We start from the raw sequence: 27275 nt of genomic DNA on the forward strand, positions 1-27275 counted from the left end.
TCAAAGTGCCATAGACATATAATGAGTTAAATACCTCTCACCGCACTGTCCTTGCTTCATATCCCTCCCGCGAACTCCCCCATGCTGAGAACGACACCAATTTAGCAGTGCCTAGGCATCTGCTGTGCTGGGACCACTGCCATCATGGCATTGTTGTCTGTTGCTCCCCCATCTGCCTGTTGTACTCCTCTGTTGTCTCTTGTTTTATAGTTAGACTGTAAACCCTTTGGGGGCAGGGACCATCTCTTTGTATAGGGTTGTCGAGTGTCAAAAACAACAGGGCTGCAGCCACTAGGTCCTGCCATAGGACCACAAATAACACCCACAAGTGCAGCGGCTGTGCAGGCAATGAGATCAGCCACTGTACAGCCAACAGCAACTCACAATCTGCCCTAAACATCTGTCTTTGTTTTGCAATAGGAGGGCTGATATTGACCATGAGAACAAGGTTATCCTCCTGCTGCTTGTTTAAATAAAAAGCGCCATGCGACATTTCACTTGCACCTGGACAGCTACCAAAAGACACAAGCTAAACTCTAGTTCCTGAAGCACTTAAAAGTGCCACAAGTACTCCTGTTCTTTTTGCAGATATAGATTAACACAGCTGCTACACTGAAACACTCAAACTCCAATGGCACTGTCCTGTCCTAAGACTGTCTATCAGCATTAGTGTTCATTCTAAAGGCAAGTCTAATGTAGGACTTGAACCTAAAACATTTCTGGCCGGGAGGAAAGAGTATTACCCATACTAGCACCTATATTACGACAAGATTTTTGTTTGAAAACTGAATTTAATTGCAGTTCCATTCATGATAATGACCTACATAACTTTCCATGATGGGTTACAATTTATCGTTTTTTAAGGGAAAAGAAATGGAAATTAGCAAGGAGATGGGGTACTGGAAAACGCTTGGTTTGAAACCTCTTAATTAAAATATGCCCAAACACCATTTTGAGAACTGCAACTACAGTTATTCCAGTGAATAACTTTCTCCCAAAAAAAGATTCTATTCCTCTTTAGAGTTTACTACAATGTAATTAAAACTAACATGATACAAAATAATAAAATCCCAGACTTATATCAAGACATAACATTTTCATTAGGGTTCCATAACCTTCACTTTTCCTAAAGTAGAACATAACTCCACACACCTCTTCAATTTCTAAAAGTAATATCACCACCTACATTGCAAAATGTGAGCACATACTTTAAACAAGGACAGTAAGGACTGATCTAAAGAGTTGCAGTACAACAGATGGCAGTGTGTTTGCATAACAAATGTTCTCATCATTCAATATACAAGGTGGCGATAGGGGACTAAGATATGTGGGAGAGTCTGGACACCCCTTTTTCAGTGATGTGAATCAACCAGTCATTCAGTCAACCAACCTGTTAACCTCTGCACCGGAGGGTAGAAGGTTGATGAACACATTTCTTTAAGGAGGGCGAGATCTCATTAGCCATCACAACTGTGTGCCTGCAACTGAGTTTTAGGGATGGGTGAAAACCGGTCTTAAAAACTTGCATCTAAAGCTGCCTCTCCCGGAAGACTGAAGAAAAGTCTGATGCCACAAAGACTACTACTGGAAAGGAGTCTGACTATAGCAGAGGGAACTCAAAGGACTTGTCTACACTACTGCTGAAGTCGATGTAATTTATGTTGCTCAAGGGTGTGAAAAAACCACACACACCCCGAGCGACATGAGTTACATTGACTTCAAGCGGTGTCTACAATGAGCTATGTCAGCGGTAGATACTCCCCTCCCAACATAGCTTCCACCTAATCACTGAGGTGGGGTAATTATGTTGACGGAAGAGCATTCTACCATCGACACAGTGCGTCTTCACCAGATGTGCTCCAGTGGCACAGCTGCATTGGTGCATCTGCGCCAATTATAGCGCAGCAGTGCAGACTAGCCCTAAGACTTCCTTCTGCATGGATTTTTTAAATATAAGGAATCTGCACTTTACTGAATTTTTACCATTTACCATTTTTTTCACAATGCAGCAACAAAATGATTAAAGTCACTTAAATTATATTGTAATTAAATTGGAATATCATTAAATATTTATTTGTTTTCATTTATCTATTGTTGGCGAGGTACAACCAAATGACTGTGTGATGTTATTAAACAAATGCTGATGTGATTGCATGCAAACAGTGCATTATCCCACAGCTCAGGTTTGTCAATGCTGTACTGAGAATTTCTCCCCTCCAACCATTTTATTTAATTATTTTTAATAAACCTATGATCCCTGAAATGTAGGAAACTGTGTCTTAACTGAAAAACCCCGACTATCCCTCTCTGTGTCCACACACTGAATACAATCTGTGAATCTAACAGGAAAGACTTTGGTTGTCTCACCTCAGCTCCCAACACGCTACACTCCATGGCATAAGGGTGTGGCACTAATAGTTTCACACAATTGGATATGCTGAGATAGCAGCTGAATTAGAGAAGCAGAGTGACTGAGTGGATACAGCACCAGACTGGAACTTAGGAGGCCTGGGTCTGAATCCTGGTTCTTCCACTGAATTCCTGGGTGGTCCTACACAAGCCACTTTTTTCTCTTTTGGCCTCAATATTCTCATCTGTATGATGGGGATAGTGATACTTTATTATATCTACCTCCAACGTCAGGTGCTTTGAGATCAATGGATGAAAAGCACAGTATAAAATCCAGTACTACTATCATGAGAATGTTTTCATCCTTTAAAGTCCTGTTCAGGTGAAGAAATTTGCTGTGTGACATCTCAGTTGCCTTGTCTCCCAAGAAAAGATTTGAATTTTAAGACACTCCCCCCAGCCTTTCTCAAACAAACAAACAATGAAAGAATTAACTGCAAACACTTGGGATGTTGCGTGCATTCTACAACAATATCAACATCATAGTTTTGATTATTTTGTGCAATTTAAAGAAGAATGTCCCTTTTAGCATCTTCTCCCAATCTATTTCCTTACCTGTATGATTCTTATTCTTGGGGGAGAGAAGGGGTTCAATGAGAAATTCTTGCTGTTCTCCGCAGGTGAGTATTTCCAATTATGATGCACCCTGCTTGGTGTCTTACCATTATTTTTTAGCAGACGGCCGTTCAGGCACAAAAGGACTGCAAATTCATTGCTTGATGCTTCCTCTAGTATATCTAACTGGAATATTAAGGGGTGTTAAATAAATTGGACAAAGAGGTGTTTTGGGAGTAAAAGTAGCAGACATTGCCATGAATGAGCAATTAGATGTTCACAAACCAGCTTATCACAAATTCCATGCCTACAATATCTATTACTGTAATGACCTTGAGGGTTGATTCATTCTCCCTTAACTTAATGAGCATGCTGAGTATAATCAATTAGGTTTTCAATTAAAATTATAATTTGTCTAACAAACTCTTCTTAGCTTTCAGACATTTCTTAACAAAGCCAGTTATACTCTGGCAGAAGATAAATATTAATTTTCTATTGTGCCCTCATTTTTGCATTTAGACTGTGGCTAATTTACTAAAGCTTATATTATATTATTATTATTATATTTTACTTTTCAGCAAAATTTAGTTAAGTTTCAGCATTGAATGGCAAGGGATAATTATGACCGTAAACAGCAAATTATCATTCCCCAATAAAGTTTGCAAGCTACCATTGACAGCCTGTGGAAATTTGTTAGTCTGGTCCACTGTACAATTATTAGAAGTGTGTGTTTGTGCATGCACACGTACACACAATTGGATTGGCTATTTCACTAAAGCAAACTGGAAGATGTTCGACTTAATAAAGCTGAGAATATGTTTGTAAGCCTGGACCTGCTGAGGTCAAGCCAAAAAATGTAAGCAAGATGCACCCTAAGCAGATAATACACTATATGTCGTTGCACTTTACTCTTGCAATCTGCTGCTAATTATACAGTCAATCAGGTAGGCAACTGTGGAATAACTTTTTAGCAAATGAACTCCGGTGCTCAACAAATACTGGGAAAGATTATTAAGCAGACACAGCAAATTGTTCATCAGAAAATGGTAAAGTTTGGGGAAGTTTTTTTTTAAACCTTTCCCAATTTTCTTTAATAAATCTGAATAGAGGCTTAATTCTGACCTGCATGCACCAGTTTACAGGGGTCAAAGAGGAGAAGTTAGAGATCTTCTTCCTACCACTCACCACTTCACATAAGCAGCAAGTCAGGGTATCACCATGATGCTCAAGAGAGCACTATGAGAATGAGTTTTAGCTTATACAACATGAGCCTGGTCCAAAGACCATGAAGTCAACAGGAATCTTTCCATGGACTTCAACTGGTTTTGGATCAGGCCACATGTCCCTAAGAGGATATGGTTAGCACATTTCTAACTCTCACAGTCACTGAATATGTTGCTGTTGGCAGCAAGTGGTATCCAGAGGCACATGCTGCTCATGTTAAGAGAAGCAGGCACTTGGCTGACATGGAATGATTCTATGTAGGCCATGCAGCACCTCTCTCCCACTCACCACGAAGGCCAAGGCTGACGTTAGCCCTATGCCCTGGTCTACACTTAAAATATAGATTGACCTAGCTACGTCAAGCCTAGTTAAGCTGACCTAACCCCTGATGTAGACACAGCAAGGCTGATGGAAAAAATTTCCCATTGTCCTAATTACCACTGCTCCGGGAGATGGCTTACTTACATTGATGGAAAAACTCCTTCCGTCATTGTAAGCAGCATCTACACTACTGGAGATACAGTGGCATAGCTGCAGCGTTGCCATTGTAATGCCTGGAGTGGAGACTTACCCTAAGAATGCCATTAAACCAATGTAGCATTGTTCTTAGATGCCATATGTATTGTGCAGAAGGGAATTAGGAGTAATTGTAAATGGATTTTGTAAGTGATCTGTTCTCAAAATCATAAACAAAGGATCCTTCCCAAACAAGTGAAATAAGGCCTGAATGAAGAATACTGCTTGCCTAGCATACCTCTCCAATATCCCTTGTTTCAAGGGACGTCACGTGTTTTAATCCCAGAGGTCCCTATGCTCCACACAGCTTGAGCACCATTTACTTCAGGAAAAAAAATCTCAAAGCTGAATTATATACCCTGAAGAACAGAATCAGTTTCTTGGATGAATGAGTTATGTCTCCCCCTCTTTTTGGATCTTTGTCACATGGGTGCATCCTGCGTTTGGATTTTGCAGGTTCCAAGGTATGGATTACAGTACCAGGGAACACAAGATAAAAGAACCGAAAGCGAGCAGCAGTCACATTACATACAGCAATTCTGTCTTCTCAACACACTACAGATAATGAATACACTGGCCAATATTTCCTATTTATTCCTGACAAGAAAATCTAATCCAAGTTCATTTTTTAGAAACTCGATAGTTATTTGAAATTAGATTACTCAGTAAATTAAATAATAAATTTCTCTACCTAGGCACTGCCACTGCCTCCATTGCTCCAAAACACAACTTTGCTCCCTCAAGCACTAAGAGTCTTAGCTTCAAAACTAGTTATGGATTTGGTAATTTAATAACATGGCACAAGTAATTGTTCAGGGGGATATTTATGATTTCATTAGATTCTACTGGTAATCAATAGTTATCCGTTAATTTACATAGTCCTCATTTTTATCCAAATGAGGAAATTCTGTTTAAGTAGATTTTTTTCTTTATTTGTGCTCATTCAGCTTTACTATGCAAGAAGGCTGTGATCAAGCTGTATACATTAAGTAGAGCAAATAAGTGAGCAGCAGGAGTACACGTATGCCCTACAGATCTGACTGTGGGATGAGATTTAATACTAAAACCAAGGAAAAGAAATAAAACAACAGGGCCTATTCTCCACGGGATGCATGCATAACTCTCATTAATGTTAATGGAAGATATTGAATATGTGTGTGCACTGAGGGGAGTTTATTAGAATCTAATAAATTCTGTGATTTTTCCTTGGTGTAGTTCCTATAGCTGCACATTGTGACAGTGCACTGCTTTGGGTGAAGAGAAAGACATATAAAGAAAATAACTCCGTACATCAAATTATGCTTTCTGGACATCATAAAAATAATCTACTGTGCATATTTAGTGACTAAGATTACACAAGCAAATTGTAATTGGGCATACAAATAAACAGTTGTACATTTAGTTGGTTGTTTGCACATCCAAGGTCAAGTTCTCTGCTTTGTAAATGGGTGCCACTCCATTGAACCAGGGACGTCGCCATTTACAGCAGCTGAGAATTGGGCTCAAAGTCACAGAAGTCATGTGGGTAAGTGGGACTCAATGAATTGGAAATGGAATACAGAACTATTTGCTATGAGGTCTCCATTTTGAATACAGACAAGGTTGGTCTTAACCAAAAGTCAAGGCCTGAATAACTGGGTTGGTGCTTCAGTTCTCTTCAGAGTTGACAAATATGAACAAAACCCACCACTAAAATTGGCACTAACTGGTTTGCTTGTTAGTTTAAGCAAAGAGACACCAAGAACTGAATGGGTTTGCAACTGATTCACATCTCTGGAAGGGGCCTCTCCATAAAAGGGCTCAGGCATGCTGATGAGCCATTATGCAAAGCTACCAATGCTGTACCTCCTCTCTGGGCAAACAGTCCTATGGCTGTCAAAATGGCACTGCTCACAAACATTAAATCCATTTAAAATACTATAAATACATCTAAAATCTGCTGCTGGAATGACACCCATTTAAGGTTAGAATTTTAGCTGGTTTAACAAAGTCAGATGCTCAATATCACGGGCACCAACCCACTGGTTTTGTTTGCTTGCTTACTTGTTTGTTTTCTCCACCCTCTGATACAGAGCTTGGATTTATGCTATAGGGTGGACAGGAAGCAATGAGTATTCATTGGGGCAGCTACCGCAGAGGCACCTGGCCAGAGAACTAGCAGGAGGGAAGGAGATAAGAGAGGGTTGTAAAAGGGAATGGAAAGAAGGAAAATAATACTAGAAAAAGAAAGCAACTAACACGATGGATTTCTAATATCACTTCACGCATTTTGCTTGCCTGTCTTGCCTACATACACTGTAAGCTCTTAGGGTGACAAACTGTCTTTCTGTGTGTTTGTGCAGCACCTGGCGTACTATAGCTGCTCAGCATTCAAGAAGAAAGGGGGTGAAAAGTTGAATCCCTGAGCGGATTACCAAACAGCACACCTTTTTTCTCCATGGAAAGCTTGATTAGCGTAACACTGGATGTCTGTTCAACTTTTTATCCTAGAGGTTGCAGGCCTTGTTACAGCCTACCATACATGCTTGCTTTGCTACACTAGCAGGCAGGATTTATTCAGAGGAGACAGTATGCAATATCCATCTGTGCATGCAGACATAACATTTTGTGGGCTTCCACCCAGAAGTAAACAAATGACGAATTTCCCAGACCTGCAGTCTTGCATTGTGGTGCTCAATCTCTACTCTTATTGAGGAATTAGAGATTAGCACACTATGGTTGTACTGAGTAACTACAGACCCTACCCACACCAGAGCGCAGAGTGGAGCAGAAAAGTACGGGAAAGGGGTGCAGATGTCATGAATCTACATTAATCACCCCTCTCTGTAGCCCCAATTTGCCCTTCAAAAGACCTTCCATGCCACCTCCACGTGGCTCTTTCGGGAGAGGCGGTGGTGGGCTAAGGCAGGGAGCCCCTGCTCCATGCTGAATATTCTGGAGGCGGAGGGACTTTCATCAGGAATGCCAGCATAAAAACAAACAGCAACAAAACCCTTCTTGGAGGGTTCACAAAGGACATATGCAACAGGGAGCAACAGGGAGTCATGCTTCCAGGAATGAGGGCAGCGGGAAGGATTCCTGCATCAGGTTTCCAGAACAGATAGTGTCAGCATTTCTTAAAGATCCACGCCTGTGCTAACCCTACCCCAAAGGTAAAGATTATGATTGTTTCTATGATACCAGCACCAGAGACGCCAATACCAGCAATCAAGGATAGGCTAGATATGGTACAACCAGGCATGTGATGAGAAGGGAAAGAGAGGTGATGCAACGTGTCATTGGTTTCCCAGTGTGTCAATAGCAGAGACAGGAGTAGAACCCAGGTCTCCTGGCTCCCAGTCCAGTGCTTTACCCACTGGACAACTCTGCCTCTCAGGTGACTAGAGGTGAATAGTTCAGTCATTCTGTAAATTCAGATGATCTCTGAGTACTTTACCCTTCCCACGTGTTATCCACTTGGAAGGGCTGAGTAGGCCCCTAATTCTGGCTCCCATCCTTTTCTCATTGCATATCAGGGCTTCCTTCAGCAGTTTAAGAAAAGAGGCTTGTTCAATCAGCTTTCATTAGTTATCATCTGCTAGAAACATTCTGTTGATAAAAAATGAGCATGAGTCCTTCTGATCTACGGCCAGATGTTGAAAACTTCTGCAAGGAACTGAGCATCTCAGAACCGTGTAGGATGAAGTCCCATAGAAGGAAGAGTAGGGATCATGGAAAAGAAATGGGAACAGGTAAGATTTAGGATTAATTTTGCTCACCCAGCCAGTTATTATAGTTAAACTTCCTTTTCTGAAAACACATATTTTATCCCAAAATTGGACAGAGATGTTACAGCTTGAAACCTACAACTCTGTGCTGAACTCGTCTGTCAAATACTAATTAAATGGATCATGTAAATTGTTAAATCATTCAGTTGGTCTCCATTGATTCATTCCTTATTGCAGCATTAGTTCTGGACATTTGAAATAGCAAGACACAACAAAAGTCAGGAATGCCTTTATCTAGGAAATGATTTGCGTGGGGGATTCTGAGAATCTGAACTGGAATATTTTTCCTTCAAAATCTATGTGGGTATTGAGTGCTTATGTAATGAAAGAAGAACCATGAACAGCACCAGCTTAATGCAGACACAGTACAACATATGTAATACACCTTAATCCTGACCTGTAACATCTCTTTCTATTTAAGTAGCAGATCTCTTTCTGAAGAGAGTCTGCCAATCATGCTGAACTGTATCAAACTCATTGGTGTCATTTCTGAGATGCACAAACTGGGAGGAGGATAAAACCACCAAATTGGTTGTTGCGCGTGACATAAGTTAGAATCTGTCCTCAGGTCTCCAAGTGGAAAAAGGCCAGTGCACTAAATCAGGGGCTGAGTCTACTGTGAGATTCACGACTATAAATCCAGCATAACTCCACTGAAGTGTGTGCAGTGATTTCTGCTCTGCTGACATAAACCCCAATTTGGGCCTCACTGAGGAGTACAACACTGAGGCTCAAGGGAATGCCAGAGCCTCTTATGGTGAATTAAGAACCAGATTTTGTTCCATTTCACCCCCTCTTTTCAAAGGCAGTTCTGTTACACATGATAAGGTAACATTTTCCACCCTCTTCCTCTTGTCCCATCAAGAGCCAGGTGAGCCCTTTTGCATGAATGTTTTATCTGAGAAATTTAACCTTGGTTTTCTGTTTGTAAATCATATGCACACAGGGACTTGTTTTCTACACACTTCTCCTCTGTGAGCTAACGTGGTGATGCAGAACATAGACTAAAATATGCACCACTGGGACTGAGCACCATTAAAGGTCAAATCCCAGATGTATTTGTCATTTCAAAAGATCAGAAGATGGCCTAAATGTCTAATTTTTCAAGTGAGAAAACCTGTCTGCCTTACATTTTTTAGCATCAAATTTACTCAAGCAGTGCTGTGTTTTTATGGGGTTTTTATGGACAGCCTTTCATCCTCTGCAGTTGACGTAACTTGCATTGAAAAATATGGGGCGAGATTTACTCTTATTTATTACACGAATTTATAAGGCAGCCATCACTCTGGTAAATGGGTGCCCTTTGTCTGGCTTAAATTGAATCATTAATATTCCAAATAAGAAGAGCAAAGCACTATGATCCTCTGATGCAACAAGAGACACAGGATGGAGTGGGATCCAGCCAGATAGCTGAGACACCAAAGTTTCACAGCTCAGTCAACTGCAAATGGCTTTGGGCTAAAAGATGCAAAAATTTCTAAAAGTGGCCAAGTCTGTGCTTGCAGAAAGCACATTTCTGTCTCTCACTAACACACATGCATAAGTGAGAGAGAGGCAGGTTATGTCCATGAGCCTCTGTGCATCCTTTCTTACCTGTGCTCCCTTTGTATGGGTAGTTCCTTAGAAGGACGAGGGCCCCACCAATTAGGGAAGAATGTGGTCACACAATAACAGCAAAATCATAAAAGGTGGGAATTTTGGCCTGTGGTATTTTGCTATAAAGTGAAACATAATGCTAGGAAAAAGCTATTCAGAAAAACCTATTAAAACTGGGTTCTACTTTTGCAGCACTTGTTTAACAAATGATTTACACCCCATACAGAGTACAGCTTAGTGTCACGTCCAGGCGTTGGATTAAATGACAACACTTTCATACACAAGGCATTGAGTGTGTCTCAGAAAGAACTTTACTCCGCCCTGGGACAGAAGGTTGTTTAACACAGACACGGCATTCGCTGCAAAGCGGTGAGAAAAGGTTTAAAAGCTGTTTGGATGACATGTTAAGAGGTAGCATAACACAGATGAACACCAGTCAGGGATGGTCTCTACTTAGTCCTGCCTTAGTGCAGGGGACAGGACTAGATGACCAACTGAAGTACCCTCCAGTTCCTTCTTTCCCCCATTTCTATTATACAGAGGTTATCAATTGCAAAACTTGATGGTTCAAAATAATTCATTTAAAAAATAAGTTTAAAAAGCCTCAGATCTCTCTGCTATTTTAACCAAATAGCCATCATCGCTTGGCTGCTTTCCTGTTGGCATCCCAGAGACAGGTCTTGATAAGGGATCTGAAGGAGAAAAAGGCAGTGAATTATTATGGAGGGGCAGAATTGTGAAGTGCCTTGAAGGCAAGGAAAAGAAGCTTGAATTTAATGTAGTGGAAAATAAGGAGCCAGTGGAGGGCTTCAAAAATGAGGGACGACAAGGTATGAAATGTCCAACTGGAGCAGCCAATACCTAGAGACACTGCCGCTTACGATGCAGAATATTCCTATCTTTAAACAGATTTCTCAAGAAAAACACAAAACCCAAATGTTGTTTAAAAATGGAAGAAAAGTTATGAGCTGAAAGTAGCCACTGCTGTCCTGAGGCTACTGGATTTGCAGTACCAATTATATAGCTGCAGTATGACATATTCTACATCAAAGCACCATCAGTGTGTTTCCAAAAGCAGTAAGTGAGGCTACTGTACTTTGTCAAACCATTTTTGCTCATCTTACAAGCTTTCAAGAGAGGCAAAGGCAAACAGACCATTTGCTCTCAGGTTTCATAGTGCATTTCTACGTTTCAAAAACTGTTTGCTTTTCTTACTTGTTTTTTCACTTGGAATTTTAAATTTTTTTTATAAACAAGTACAATGTTTTGCTTTTTGCACTTTTCTTCTGAGTCATCCTTGTGTTCCTCTCTATTAAGAGAGCAAAATATTGTTTTCAATGTGTTATTAAACAAGGATTTACATCTGCAAATCTGCAGAGAAACTCTGTTGCCATAGCAAAGTGTTGTGGTTAATCATTTTAATCCTTCTGATGCAATCAGTTTGTGATGTGATGTAATTAATTTGAATAGTGAAACCCCAAGTCCAGCGCACTAGGCAGATAGGATGAGAATGTTTGGAGTAGGCTTAAATAAACGCTGCACTTTTCACTTCAAATTAAGATTCCTAAAGAATGCAAACCAGGTGGATTGATTTAGTGCAGCATTAAAAAAGCATCTGTGAAAGAAAAACATGCACATCAAAAAATAATGGAAAAGCAATCTTCTCAGTGTAAAATAATTAGTGGAATATGTGACACACAAAATAAATTTCTGCATACATACTCACACTGCCAACATCAGCCTGGCTTTCTTATTTCTTTATGTGAACCTGAAACTGGCGAGCTGGCAGTCCTGAATATTGTAGGAGGTGCAGAGAAGACTGAGATTTTGACACAGTTGCAGAATGAGATGTGTGTTAATAGGTGTTTGTGCAACAGACCCTTGCTGTGCAATATTATCTTGTCTCTATAGATAAATTAGCTGCAACATGCCCCTGCCAGCTTGATTTGTGTAGCCTTTCGAGAGTACAGAATGCATGGCGTTTCTCAGGATGGTTGCAATCCCACATAAAAGGCCAGGCTTAGGGTATATTCCCTAATAAGCTCTATGACCACAAAGGCAGGATACACATTTATTTACTTGGTCTTACAAAGAAGGCTGTAAATTACACAAGGGTAGATTTTCAAATGCTGCTCACTTGAGATACATTTAAAAGCCCTGCGTTAAGCCACTGAGCTGATTTTCCTGCACCCAGATTTGGATGGTCCAGGTGCACACAGACTGAACCACCACAAAGCTCACCACCTCCATTCCAAATGCAAGAAGCAATGCAAGGACCTGGCCTGCACTAGAGAAAACTGAGCACAGACTGAAGAAGTAACAATTCTTTACAGGAGAATCTACAAGCAATTTTCCCCCTGTGGAGAGGAAGAGAGAAACAAGGAAAGAACTAAAAGAAAAGGAGTACTTGTGGCATCTTAGAGACTAACAAATTTATTAGAGCATAAGCTTTCGTGAGCTACAGCTCACTTCATCGGATGCATTGAAGTGCTTTAGCTCACGAAACCTTATGCTCTAATAAATTTGTTAGTCTCTAAGGTGCCACAAGTATTCCTTTTCTTTTTGCGAATACAGACTAACACGGCTGCTACTCTGAAAAGGAAAGAACTGCATGTGAGTCATGTCCATTAAGGCACTACTGGAAGGCAACTGGACACCACAATGATAAGCACAGTAGAAAAACCTCACCAGAATAAAACAGAAAGGATACAAATGTACGTGCATAATTGTGAATGACAGCATCTGCTTCTTTCACATATGAGTGGGGAATGAGCAGAACCCACCTCCTGGATGCAAAATCAAATCATTTCCCCAGACCTGAAAGTAAATTGTATCTCCCACCTGCAGATTTCCCACAAGCTCACTTAGAAGTGGAGGAGGGAGGTGTCAGCCATCCCTGTAGAATTGCCCCTCCATTTCCAGGCCCGTCCTGGAGCCCAGGTTGGGGGTAGAAGAGGAGTCCAGGGGAATGTGAACAATCCCCATGCCCTGCAAAGAATCTGTGTCAGAGGTCCTAAAACAACACACTGCTCCCTTTTACTCTGCGCTTTAGGACTCTGCAGGATTTCCTGGCCAGGCAGATGTGTTGAGTCCTGTTGCCTGACAGCCACGGTGGGGAGGGAGCAGGAGACCCCTGAGCAAGTGAAGATCATTCATGGGGTCTGGGACGGACTCACTGCTGTGTGGGAAGATCTCTCTCTCTCTCTCACACACACACACACACATACACACACATTTAGAAGAAGCACCATGAAGCTGCCTAGAACTTGCAACTGCATGCTCTAGGAGTGGGGGTACTCGCCCTGTCTGAGTCTCGACTCTGGTCATTTGAGCTTAGATGCCAGACACTCATGATCACAAAAGGCAGCATTAAATTGAATGGAACACAACAGATATGGCTCTAATCACCCGCATTAGCTGCTACAAAACCTCTAGGTGGACTATTTGAAGATTTTGGTTCTACTCTGCAACAAGCCACTATTCAAGTGTCCCAGTAGAAAAGAGAAATCCAGAAACAGTGTAAGCAGGACAGCATAAAGGACAATCCAGCTGGTCATTTGATATCATGGCATTGGCTACCTAGAACTAGGCTCTGGATTGGCACTGCAAAAAACTATGTAGGATTTCTGGGTAAAACCTAAACACCTCATGTAAACACCACAGAATCACAGCTGACATCAATAGATATACTAAAACCAAAAGAATCATCTCATTGACAATCAATATATCTGTTATATAATACAGTGTAATGTACACACACACACACAGAACATTTATAATTAGAGATGGTTCCATAGTGAAGGATAAGCTGTGATTTATATTTAAAATAGGATTCGACTTCTTTCTTATGCACGAAAAAGACAGCCTAGCTTCTCCAAAATTACAGCACATCCTCCTGGAGCACAAGAAAGAATTTACATAACTCGGCTCATTAGTTTATGAGTTGTAAGCATTTTAAAACAGCCCCCTATAAAAAGATTCTTGCTGTTTCTTACCTTCTTTTGCAGACTTCAGTAGCAAACAAATTGCTAATTTTTCAGACTGACTCACTCATGCACTGAAGCAAACTCTACAATATAGGCTACTGTTTAATTTGATTGATCTGCGACTTGCAGTCTTCTCAAGTGTTCATTGAGGGTGACAATGTTGTTAAAAGTAGGTAGGCTATAGGCCCTGATCTGGCAAACACTTGTGCAGATACTTAATTTTAGGTCTGTGAGTAGTTTGAGTGTTTGCAGGTTTGAAGCCTTAGTGTGTTGGTGGGGATGAGCATCATGATGATAGCAGGCTGGTACTGCACCGGGTGGAAATGTTAATGTAGGACTGCTGGGTGGCTGTGGTTTTTTTTAGTGTTAGTGCTGTTGTGAGGAATTATTCTGGAGCTCCAGCCCACTAGATCTTTTGCAAGCCTCTTAGGGTATGCCTTCCCTGCAGAGTTAGCCCTAGCTGTTACCCGGGTGTTCTCCTGGTGGTGTTTTCAACCCAGGTTAGCTGGCTTGCCCAGGGTTACAGGGTGATGCTTTCACATGGGATTACAACTTCTCTCCCCCACACACTTTGCAGTGGGGATGCAGGGCAAACCAAGTGAGTGCAGCTAGTCCTCCAATGCTTTCCCACAATTCCCCCATGTGCCCAGAAGGACAGACAAGTTCTCCCACAATTCACTAGGAAAGAATCAGAGGATGGTGTAGCTTATTGCTGCACTAAGAGCCAGGGGATTGGCCCCAGATGGCAGCACTAGGGGGACACACTCGGTGATGTAGGGCTTTGTTTGAAGCATGGCTGCTCACACTGGGGAAGGCTAATCTGGCTGCTCAGACCCAAGTTGACTCTGCAGCACAGACATAGCCTTACTGACCTAGCGGCAGATGTGCTGTTGAGGGAGGATAATGCTAAATATATGCTCTGGTCCACTGTCCCTAATTAACAATGAAATGCAGTCCCTTCCACAGAATGAATTTGACACCCTGGAGGTGAGTTAATAACATTTTCTGTATGGGAATATATAACTGTGCATCTCTTATATATAAATAACCAACACTACATATTTGATGTAAGATGTGTAAATTATTCATGTATCAAGTAAGTGGCTTCAGACTTCATGATCCCCAGTCACCTGGGAGGAACACAGCTATTAAATTACCCATCCCCACTTCACTATTTTCCTTAAACAAGATTCAGATCAAGTAATCTGAGGTCAGTTCTGAAAGTTCCTAAGTCTCTGAACACAATCATTGGTTGCATTTTCAGGTGAGAGATATCATCAAAACGATGGCAATAAACTATAGCTTTGTCCAATGATGCAGAAAAGTGGAAAAATGCAACCTGCTAACTTCCTGTTTCTGAAAACACACACTCTTTGAGTCCAGGGGCTGAGCAGTGGGTCATTACCTTCTCATTACACTTGTTAGATGGGTGGGACGGGGGCATTCCATGTACCTACATATTTTCACAATTCATTGGCTGGACACACGCACAGTACGTTTTGTAAAAACAGAAAATGAGGAATATTACCTGCCTTTTTCTTGCATCTTTAAAGCCTAAACATATATTAGTCACTGTCCTCAATCACATTTTCACTTCAAATTTGGATCATTAGCGCTAATGTTTTTTCACTTTTAAAATAGCAGTTTCTTGGGAGCCTCTCATGGAAAAGATAATATGTTCTTGGTTACAGAAAGAAAGATTGCATCTTGCTTCCAAAATCATGTTGGGTTTTAATGTCAAAGCCTTCACTTTTTTTTTTTTTTTTTAAAGAAAACTAGGTTGAAAATAATCATTTTCACCCATCAACATCCCATTCCCAGTGCAATCCAGCAGCCTAGCACTGGAGCTACAGAATCTGTTTTGTTGCAGCACTGCAGTAAGTTGTGTCTCAATGTTATGCATCCCGTGAGCTTCCCAGCAGTCTGGAGATTTTCTTATTCTATCCCCCTGCTCTCGGTTAGATATTCACAGCAAGCAATAAAAGCAATATCAATGGTAAGGTCAACAAGCCAAATTGGAATTAAGTGAATTGTTTCTGTTTGCCATCATTTGGTTGTCGGAGTTATCTTAATCAACCTAAACAGCTTCTTCAAGACATATAATCTGATTTTACAGAATGCTAAACCATAACCATATTTTGATGCTTTGATTCCAAGTATAAAAAATAGCCCTTATTTAATGCTCAGGCATATAATCTAACTACATCTGTGTTTGCATTTGCATGATGGGGGAGTGAAACATGGCCAGAGAACCATCTTGGATTTTATCTATTTTATTACTCGAATGGAGAATATAATAGATTTTTTTTTTTGCGCTAGCATGGCTTAAAAAACTATTTTTAAGCTTCATTGGCTCCTTTAGATTTGAACTTTGCTAACAAGAATGTGATGAGAACGTGGAGAGAGAAAGCATGGATAAAAAAGTATGCTTTTCTAATGTAGTTCAGTTTAACTGTTCCTTTCATCAGCCTCAATTCATTCAGTAATAAATAGAAAGGCAAAGAAATTATGAGGAAAAGGCAATATTTTCACTGTCTAAACAAAAACAAAAATTCCTTTCCCCCTATAGCTTTCTATGCATGTGAAATAAACTAGGTATAGCCAATCATGATCTGAGAGCCTCTCTCTGTAAGAAGGACAGAGATGGTATTTTCACAGCTGAAAACTTTTGCCTAGTAAAGAAGAAAAATGTAAACACAGTTCCATGCAAACTCAATCCAAGTATTGACAGGCATAACAGACCCAGAATTTCTCTAACCTCAAGGATAACAAAACGATACAGCAATGTTCTGCAGATGACTAGTTTTGATCTTTTATTAGTTCTCATAATTGTCTCTTGTTAATTTGTATCCTGCATAATAAGCATAAGCACTCACCTTCACAGTTTGCCCAGCTTCAGGACCATCCTGTAAGCAAAAAATAGAAGAATCAGATAAGTGGCGCTAACAAGGATCTCCTGGGGATTCAGAAATATTACCCAATAATAATTTAAATCCAATTTCATTGTGTGTTAATTTATAGTATTCTACTGGGTCCTATTCAGCACAAAGCATGTGGGACCAGATGCTTTTACATTTCAGGTCATGATTAAGGGAGAATAATACGTGAAAAGGAAATAAATACTGCACAATTGTTATTTTTATGATCTCAGATCCAAGTTTTTAATTGCTAGCAATAATGTTTCTGTTATTCATGGATGTAAAATAAAGAACGGTAAGTGCTGCTTTAAATCACAGCCTGTTTATTTAAATTCTTGTTATGTCAAAAAAGGGGTTAACCTCCAGATTTGGTTTAAACAAAAGGATTTGTTATTTTGTATAAGACCACTGGGTTAATCTAGTTCAGTATGCCACCTCAAAGAATACTTCAGGTAATCAACCTATATAACGAACCTAGCCACTCTGGGCAAAGTTGTCTGTGGGGAGAAATTCTGGCCTGCGGGCAATGAGTTTACTCCTTGAATCATGGGTTGTGAATACCCTCACTGAGAGCGGTGCTCTGCAAACACTTTCAACTAGGAGTAGTACTTACTAGAAACTAGTGGATCTTCTCATGGTAGTAAGCACTACACCTGGTGGTGTTCGCAGGGAAAGGCACCATTTTAGCTGCCATTAATTATCCAGACTCTTCTTTGAATCCAGACACTGTACTTGATTGTTAACCTCCTTCAGCTGTGAACGCCACAGGTTACGCTATGCTGAGTAAAGCAAAACTTTACTTCCTTATATTTTTTGAGTATTTACTGCTCCTATGGTTTAAATGTCCTCTTGTCAGTGGGTTATGGAACAGGGTAAACAGCTCGATAAAACACTAACAGGAACAAAGCCTTTGGAGCCAGTTAGTTTACAAACCTGAATCGAAATGGTGAGTGAAGTGCCACAGAAATGTTTCTTCTCCACCACATTTCCAACCATTTGTGTCGTTTGAAATAAATCAACCACTTCTTCAGGCCGCAGATCACGGAAACGCTCCACCGGCCGGAGCGGGCAAACAAGGACATCTGAAGTGGAAGTCGTTAAGGCAGAAGTGCAAATCCAGGTATTCCAGAACAACAATTTGTTCATTTCCCCCCTGCGATAACAATAGGTCATCATCTTGAAGGGAATTTCCCCTTTACTTTTAAACTCACCTTGATTTGAGGATCACCACTAAAATAATGGAAAGGAAAGGGTTTTATGGTGAAAACACAGCAATAGTATTGTGGCTTCTTCAGAAACCTTCCCCATTTCCTCATACATATGACATCTGGGCCAACATTTTCACACTTAGGTGTCTAAGGTTAGGCCCTAAAATAGATATTGCAATGTCTTTAGGAAAGTGTCCTGAGCCTATCACTATTGTAGGCACCGTTTACAAGAGGGGCCTCTGAACTGAATGGTGTGTTCCAGTTGGGAAGACCCTGACTACAACTCCCATGATGCCTTGGGGAAGAAAGAGAGATACAAGAGACTTCCTCTTCAAGGGAATGCAAGGAGAGCATGCTGTGGGCTCTGTTTTTGGAGAGGAGCTGAGATTGTTTGCTGGAACTCTGTACTTATGAGGAGATGCTGCTCAAATCCTTGTAGGAAGCAAGAAGCTGCTGCTGTGAACCTACTGGGACTTTGACCAAGCAGGGAGCCTCAGAGGCTGTTGGGGGCTTCACCGGACAGAGGGACAGAGACTGTTGCTGTGCCCAGAACTCACTAAGCTGGGCCTGCAGTGATTACGATGATCAGTGAGCTACAGGCTCTCGGTAGAGACCTCACATGCCATCCTTTGGTGAACCATCAGGCAAATATCCAGGGATTTCCGTACACCCCCCTCCACACACACACACACACACACACACACACACAGCTTTGTGAACTAATTACATGCAGTGTTGCCAATTTAGTGATTGTTTGGAAATTTCAATTGGAATTGAAACATTAACACACACTTTAAACGCATATAAAGCGTATGATAAAATACATGTATCTGAAAAAAGTATAATAGATTTGAAAAGTATGAACAGAAACTAGCTTCCTTATACAGCTGTTGTTTTTTATGACAATGTCAGTGCATTCATTTCGGTGATGTTGGCCAACCTAATAATTTCAAATTATAATACCTAAGCAAAGTCTAAACAACAGCTAGTGATGAGCTGGGGGCTGGGGGAAAAGGCTTCAGGACCAGATTGTATTTACATTCACACCTAATCTACCTAGGTATCCAGCAAACAGAGCTGTGTTGCCCAAGTGATAGATTTTGGCTGGGATTGGGAAACAAATCACTTGAATGCAGGGGGGCGAGGGGGGGAGTAATGAAATGTTGCTATTCTTACTGTAGGAGTAAAGGGCAGTAGAACTGTACTTAGCCTGTGCTGATTGAAGGCATCAAGAGAGAGGGTGGGGACAGGTGTTTTGCTTGATGGTCTGCCTGAGACACGTACTATTTGACCTGCCTATCGCCACTGTTTAAAGACAGAGCTGATTAGTCTCCATAGATCGGGTGGGCAAACTAAGGCTTGGGGGCTGCATCCAGCCCTTCAAATGTTTTAAATCCGGCCCTCGAGCTCCTGCCAGGGAGTGGGGTCGGGGCTTGCTCTGTAACAGCTCCCAGAAGCAGCGGTATGTCCCCCTCCGCCTCCTACTTGTAGGGACAGCCAGGGGGCTCTGCACACTGCCCCCCGCCACAAGCGCTGCTTCCACAGCTCCCATTGACCAGAAAACAGGGCCAATCGGAGGTGCAGGGGTGGTGCAGACGGGGCAGTGTGCAGAGCCCCCTGCTATGCCTCTGCGTAGGAGCTAGAGGGGGGACATGCTGCTGCTTCCGGGAGCTGCTTGAGGTAAGTGCCACCAGGAGCCTGCACCCCTCCCGCGCCCCAACCTCCTGCCCCAGCCCTGATTCTCCCTCCCGCCCTCCAAATCTCTCAGTCCCACCCTCCTGCATCCTAGAGCCCTTACCTCTCACCTGCACCACAACCCCTTACCCCAGCCCAGACCCCGCCTCCCACAACTCCTAATTTCTTACCCCACCCCAGAGCCCATACCCCCAGACAGAGCCCTCACTCCCTCCTGCACCCCAACCCCCAATTTTGTAAGCATTCATGGCCCACCATACAATTTCCATACCTATATGTGGCCCTCAGGCCAAAAAAGTTTGCCCACCCCATCATAGATAGTCTTTTGGTTTGTTAGGTGACCACTACAGCTGAAATCACTGATAACCAGGTCTAAGTGCTTAGACCTGCTGTGGGACAGTGTTTCTGTGGAAGAGACGGCCCAGTCTGCACTAGCAGTGAGGTTCCCCCACTGAGAGCTCAGCTGAAATCACTGAGAGCTGGCGGAACCTCAAGAGACCAATTCACAGAGGTCACAGTGGCAGGTGGCAGCAGAAGGTGACAGTGCAGGGCCATTGGCAACAGAGCGATGGAGTGAACGGCGGCACAACGAACAAAAGTGGCCAGAGTGAACAGTGAGCAGCTAGAGGAACGAGCAAGGTGCCTTCTTGCCCCCTACCTGGGAGGTGAACTCATGCGAAAGTACCTCTGAGTCTCCACTGACCAAAGACAACACCGGTGAGTGTTAATAGGGTTGTTAAAAATACTGGAGACACAACACAGTTCATGCGAACAAACATGGCTGTGGCAGCATACTTTCTATTTAAGCAAGAGATACCACACACTACAAACTGGAGGCCAATGTTAAGTGCATTGTCACTTGTTTATCCTGAAGTTGAAAAGTGGTTCCGAACAAGACTAGCAAATGCTCACTATCTTTCTGCAAGAAACTCAGCTGACTGGCTAGAAGCATGTGGTGCAACAGTGAAAGATTCAACAGTTGAAAAAGTGAAGAGCTCTCCACTACATTCAAAAAAATTTGCATACACGGCTGATGATGAACGAGTGCAAATGGGCATCAAGTATTAAGTCATTGTGTACGTTATCTTGAGGTCAGTTGTAGGCCAGTAGATGCATTTCTAGATGTTCAAGTAATAGAAGACACATCGCTAAATCTGTGACAACCCACATCTTGGAAGAGTTAAATGCTTGTCAGTTGGACCCCAAACAGATGGCAGCTTGTGCATTTGATGGAGCTGCAAACTTCTCTGGAAGACATGGTGGAGCACAAACTTTGCTCGAGAAAAGTTCAACCCTCATCTCTCCTATACACACTGCAGAGGCCATCTACTCCAACTAGCGCTAGTATGAGCTGCAGACTCTTCAAAAGACATTTTAAAAAGCTATAAATTTAATGTCCTCATTATATTCTTTTTTCAGCAAGAATCCAAAAGATTGAATATCTTGGAAAATATAGAAGATACACTGGGACTGAATTTCAAATTAGTCCAACCTAGGAAAACCCTCTGGCTTTCTCATGAGTGATCCTTGGCTGTTGCCTTAAAATTACTCCAGCCATTATTACTGGCTTTGGAAAGTATCTATGAAGATGGGATGGATCTAAGTAGTGAGGCAGGTGGATTACTTTTGCTACTGACATTCAGAGAATACTGTTGCCATTCTCTCTCTTGTAAATCAACTGTTGAAACTACTAGGGTCATTAAACAGTGCCATCCAGGCATCTGCTACAACAGTGGTAGATCTTTGTCCAGCAATAGAAGCTACATTTGAGATCAGAGAGCTATCCATTGAAAAAGTACCGGAAGAAGCAAAGACTTCAGTCCAGAAGTTGACTAATGAAGACATTTATTATAGAATCCTTAAGTGAAGAGGACAAGAAGTGTTGTTAAGACAACTGAAAAAGTACACAGACTTGATTCTTAAAAATATACGAAAGCGACTTCTAGATTCTACACTACCTCTACGTAGCTTTTACAGATCCCTGTCCTATAAAACACCAACAGTTGAGTGGAGTGAGGCACTACCAGCAATGGGGCTGCCATGTGCTAAGGACAGAATGGACAATTTGAACACAGAGTGGAATATCATACGATGAATGAATAAAGATTTGACTTCAGCTTCTTTTTTTATCATCACTAGTGGCTCAAACTGATTTTTGTGCTATGTTCCTGGGATGAAAGAAGTAGGAATTCATCTCTTGCCTACTCCCAGTCACAACACTACAGTTGAGCGTTCTTTTTCATCATTGAATAGAATTTTGTGTTCAGAAAAGAAGTCACCTTCTGCCTGATCATGAGAATGAACTAATGAGCATATCAGTTGAGGAGTGGAAGTACTGGAAACACAAGAAGCCACCTAAGATGAACGCATTGCATTCAAGAAGTTCATTAACAGAGTTGTGCAAAATATAACAAGAAACCAAGAAGGGATGTAGATGTAGTGCGTCATAGAAGGCTTGAGTAGCCAACTTTAATTTGGTGTGATGATTTTAAAACATGAGCTAAATCTAATAAATAGTCATGAAACACTTTTCAGGTTTTACTATGGTGCCATACAGCTCACCTTCACCTCACGTGTCTCACCCCTCATTGGCCCTGACCACCACCACCCCCCCGTAATCAGAACCCCCCAATTTCAATTCCTAGAGAAATACTGCAATAGCTGATCCAGGGGATCCCTGTATGTCCTATGCACACCCTAATGCCGTCTGCTAGTTGCACTAACTGGTCCCTGGGTCACAGTTGGCAGTACGCTTCTGAAAATCAGCTACATTTCTTAGGTGCCTAAAAATGGATAGAGGTTAAGTGATTAGGGATCCAACCTGAACAGCTTAAAGGGTCTGATTTTCAGAGGGTGAGTGCTCAAGCACAATGGCCTTTCAAACAGGCACCTAAAACCTGCTTTGAGACTGTTGGGTGTAAAGCCCCTAATTTTAGGCATTCAATTTAAAAATCTGGAACTATATCAATAATACCATGGTCATTACTTCAGCAACATTTTCCATTGCAAAGCACTAGAAATGCTCATCTATTATTAACATATGTATTTGTGTAAGTATAGTTAGTTAATTAGAGCTGTTTCCTTTTAAGCCTGAGGTCCAGAATGCTGGAAACACATTTTGCTTATTCTACCTCCACTCAGAGCACTTCATTAGTCAGTGGAATGTACCATCAGTAACATGAAAGTGTATTGAACAATGCACAAAGGTCTTGCTTAAACACAGCTGCCCCATCTATCCTACCACTACATACAATCTAAAGAGTACAACATACTAACCCACAGAGAGCTTCCTACCAAACTAGAAAAGAAGGATTCTTCCTTCCTCCTGAAGGTCAAAACAACAGACTGGACTTCTACATAGATTCCTTCTGCCGTTGTGCACGGCTAAAATTGTGGAAAGCAGCATCGCTTGCCCGATAACCTCAGCCATGCAGAACACAATGCCATCCACAGCCTCAGAAACAACTCTGACATCATAATCAAAAAGGCTGACAAGGAGTTATTGTCATCATCATGAATAGGTCGGAATATGAACAAGAGGCTGCTAGGCAGCTCTCCAACACCACTTTCTATAAGCCATTACCCTCGATCCCACTGAGGCTTACCAAAAGAAACTCACACCATTTTACTCAAGAAACTCCCTGAAAAAAGCACAAGAACAAATCCGCACAGACACACCTCTGGACCCCAACCTGGGGTATGCTATCTGCTACCCCAAGATCCATAAACCTGGAAATCCTGGACGCCCCATTAGCTCAGGCATTGGCACCCTGACAGCAGATTGTCTGGCTATGTAGACTCCTCCTCCGGCCCTATGCTTCTTCGAGACACCACTGATTCCTGAGGAAACTACAATCCATCGGTGATCTTCCTGAAAACACCATCCTGGCCACTAGGATATAGAAGCCCTCTACACCAACACTCCACACAAAGATTGGACTACAAGCCGTCAGGAACGGTATCCCCGATACGTCCACGGCAAACCTGGTGGCTGAACTTTGTGACTTCGTCCTCACCCATAACTATTTCACATTTGGGGACAATGTATACCTTCAAATCAGTGGTGGCTGCGATGTGTACCCGCATTGCCCCACAGTATGCTAACATTTTTATGGCTGGACTTAGAACAACGTTCCTCAGCTCTCGTCCCCTAATGCCCCTACTCTACTTGCGCCTACATTGATGACATCCTTCATCATCTGACCCATGGAAAGGAAGCTCTTGAGGAATTCCACCATGATGTCAACAATTTCCATCCCACCATCAACCTCAGCCTGGACCAGTCCACACAAGAGATCCACTTCCTGGACACTACGGTGCTAATAAGCGATGGCCACATAAACACCCACCCTACACCGGAAACCTACTGACCACTATTCCTACCTACATGCCCTCCAGCTTTCATCCAGACACACCCACACGATCCATTGTCTACAGCCAAGCTCTACGATACAACTGCATTTGCTCCAACCCCTCAGACAGAGGACAAACACCTACAAGATCTCTATCAAGCTTTCTTACAACTACAATACACACCTGATGAAGTGAAGAAAACAAACTGACACAGCCAGAAGAGTACCCAGAAGTCACCTACTACAGGACAGGCCCAACAAAGAAAATAACAGAACGCCACTAGCCATCATCTTCAGCCCCCAACTAAAACCTCTCCAACGCATCATCAAGGATCTACAACCTATCCTGAAGGACGACCATCACTCTCACAGATCTTGGGAAACAGGCCAGTCCTTGCTTACAGACAGCCCCCAAACCTGAAGCAAATACTCACAAGCAACCACACAGCACACAACAGAACCACTAACCTAGGAACCTATCCTTGCAACAAAGCCTGTTGCCAACTGTGTCCACAAAAGTATTCAGCGGACACCATCATAGAGCCTAATCACATCAGCCACACTATCAGAGGCTCTATAACAGTACTATAACAATTCCTAATTGGGATCCTGCAAACACTTACTATACGGCATAGGCATTTCTTAGTGCGAGTACAATCGGTTAAGGCTTGACACTCACTAGTTCCACATCGGTGTCATGCTGTGGATTTCAGTGGAGTTGCTCCTGATTTACACTAGTATGATTGCAGAATGAGCCCCTTAAATAGCAACTTTAACTCCATGTAAACATTGATGAACATACGGTACGGTAAGTAAGCAAATTATTTGTTCAGCAATAAAACAAGAGCGCTAAGAATGGTTTTGAGAAAATTAAGCTACATGACACTGTAATACAGAAGTACTATTTACTGTTATTTTAGTCCTGCAAATGTAATAGGTTTTGGAAAAGGAATATACTGACATCAAGATAGTAGTTATTCCCCCTTTCTGTCTGACATTTGCATAGCCTGCAGCAATGCTGCTCCTATTCTTCTCCAGCGGGGTGAGAGAGCCTGTAGTCTAGGTCCAACAAACCAGCAAATCCCAGGAACACAGTCCTTACAACTAACCCTTCTGGCCCTTGTGCTGCTCCATAGCTAGTCCTCCAGTCTGGCTCCCCACTCCTCCTATTATAAAGTCCTCTCCCTTCCCTTGAGCTTCCCATTAGTTCACTCTTGGAAAGTGACACTGGATGTGTCCCACCAGGCTGCTTGCCCACAATGGAAAATGGCCTAATAGTAGCTTCAAATGGCTAATGAGCACACCTAGTGCCCACCAACGCCCAATTTCTGGATGATTCTGGCCCATCTAGCAGAGTCCCTTCACGCAGCCCTGGGAAGTCTGTAGAATCCCAGAGTCTCCAAACAAAACAAGAAATGTGTATCTTCCCCATTGTTTCTTCCCTTATTTAACCCCCTGATCGGTGGATTACACAGATAATCGCTGTATAAACGTACTGTATATTACTCCAGCTGTAACCTGCAGATACGCTGAAGTTAAGAGGTTCACGCAAAGGCTGAGTTTTATGTAAGGCTGAGTTTCAAAAACCCCAGGCGATATTAGCGACTTCTCATTTCAGATAAGTGCAAAGGATTGTTTACTACATAAACAAGGACACAATTCATTCGCAAGCTTATCAAAGAGAATAATTTGCAATTCTGCTTTGAGAAAATGTAAGTTTTCCTGGCAGGTCTGTTTGATCACTTTTCAGAATCAGAATGGTGACAGACACAATATTGGAATGGGTATCTGCCTAATTTGGACTAACTTTTTTCAAAAGAGCTCCACGCCTAGAAGCTCTATTGTTTCTCAAAGGAACAAGAGAAATCTCGTGCCAACTGTGGATGCTAAGCACTTCTGAAACCGTTATGAAAACAGAATAGCAGAGACATTCACTAATTTTTTTACTATAATTCCTCATATTAAAATATTTGAAACAGAAGAAATATGTAGTGATGTGTGTTTAGCTAGCTGAATTAGAAAACAGAGAACATTATAAAATGGTCTGGTTTTGAGGCTTTTGGTTCTAAGATGCCCTATCACTAACTTGAGCTAATGCAGCTATAGGGCGTAATAAAGCTCCAATAATTTATCTCCTAGTCGTCCAAGCATTCTGTACAAAGCACCTTCCTAAAGGATGCTATTGTTGAACTTAGAGCCCAAGGGGAAGTTGGAAACTTGCTATGCAGACCTGATTTCCATAGCAGGAATAAAGGAATAGAAAACTAATTAATTTTACTCATAAAAAGGAAATTCATGTCAACAGTAAAACCGGAAAAAGGACATTTGTTTAATCTGAGTTCACTTTTCAAAGGAAAGAAGGAAAGCCATTGCCTTTAGGACATTTGATACTTAATAGATAATTATCCTTCTTCTGCAGCACTGCTTTGTTATCATGGGTCAATGAACCATGCATAAATGAAAATTTCCCTTCAGTTACCTCTAGCAAAACTGCTGCTTATATTAAGCTACTTGCCATTTTCTCCGGTTAGAGTTTTTTCCATTTCTCCCTCACACACCTCCTTACTTCACAGATCAGTTGGTTGGGTCCCAGCTAGCTAGCTTGTCTCACACATAAATTGCTGCACTAACCCATATTTTCTACATACAATGGAGTAACATGTATTACTTGTCATACAGCTGCATTGTGCAAAATAAAGGCCCAAAGTGGCTCGGGCCAGTTGTGTTTTTATAACACAAAGCACAAGTAGAGCGGACGTAATGGATGGTGCACTGGACTGTGACAGAGGAGACCTGTATTCTAGTCTTCGCTCGCCACTGACTAGCTCTTGGTTTTAGGCAGACAGTTCATCTTTTGTTCTTCCACTCTCCTCCCACATTTTACCAGTCTTGTCTACTTAACGTATTAACTCTTTGCAGCAGGGACGTCTCGTATTAGAGCTGATTGGCATTTTTTGTGAACTGTTTTTTTCACTGAAAAAATGATAATTTGTCAGCACCAAATCAAAACAGGTTCAGTTTTCCGTGAACCTCCACGACTTGATGCTTT

The 27275-nt window shown here is 41.8% G+C and overlaps 1 protein-coding gene across 13 annotated transcripts in view; it reads right to left on the bottom strand.

The window, feature by feature from the left end:
• Window positions 1-27275, bottom strand: part of FHIT (fragile histidine triad diadenosine triphosphatase) — a 1103840-nt gene that overhangs the window by 226283 nt on the left and 850282 nt on the right. For all 13 annotated transcript variants that reach the window (XM_043519701.1, XM_043519703.1, XM_043519704.1 and 10 more), the window contains 2 exons: window positions 17905-18053; window positions 16930-16959 (listed from right to left, as the gene is read on the bottom strand). In XM_043519701.1, the coding sequence (XP_043375636.1) occupies window positions 16930-16959; window positions 17905-18053 (179 nt within the window). The remainder of the gene's footprint in view (window positions 1-16929; window positions 16960-17904; window positions 18054-27275) is intronic.

The sequence above is a fragment of the Dermochelys coriacea genome, chromosome 7, assembly GCF_009764565.3.
Source record: "Dermochelys coriacea isolate rDerCor1 chromosome 7, rDerCor1.pri.v4, whole genome shotgun sequence".
Classification (NCBI taxonomy): Eukaryota; Metazoa; Chordata; order Testudines; family Dermochelyidae; genus Dermochelys; species Dermochelys coriacea.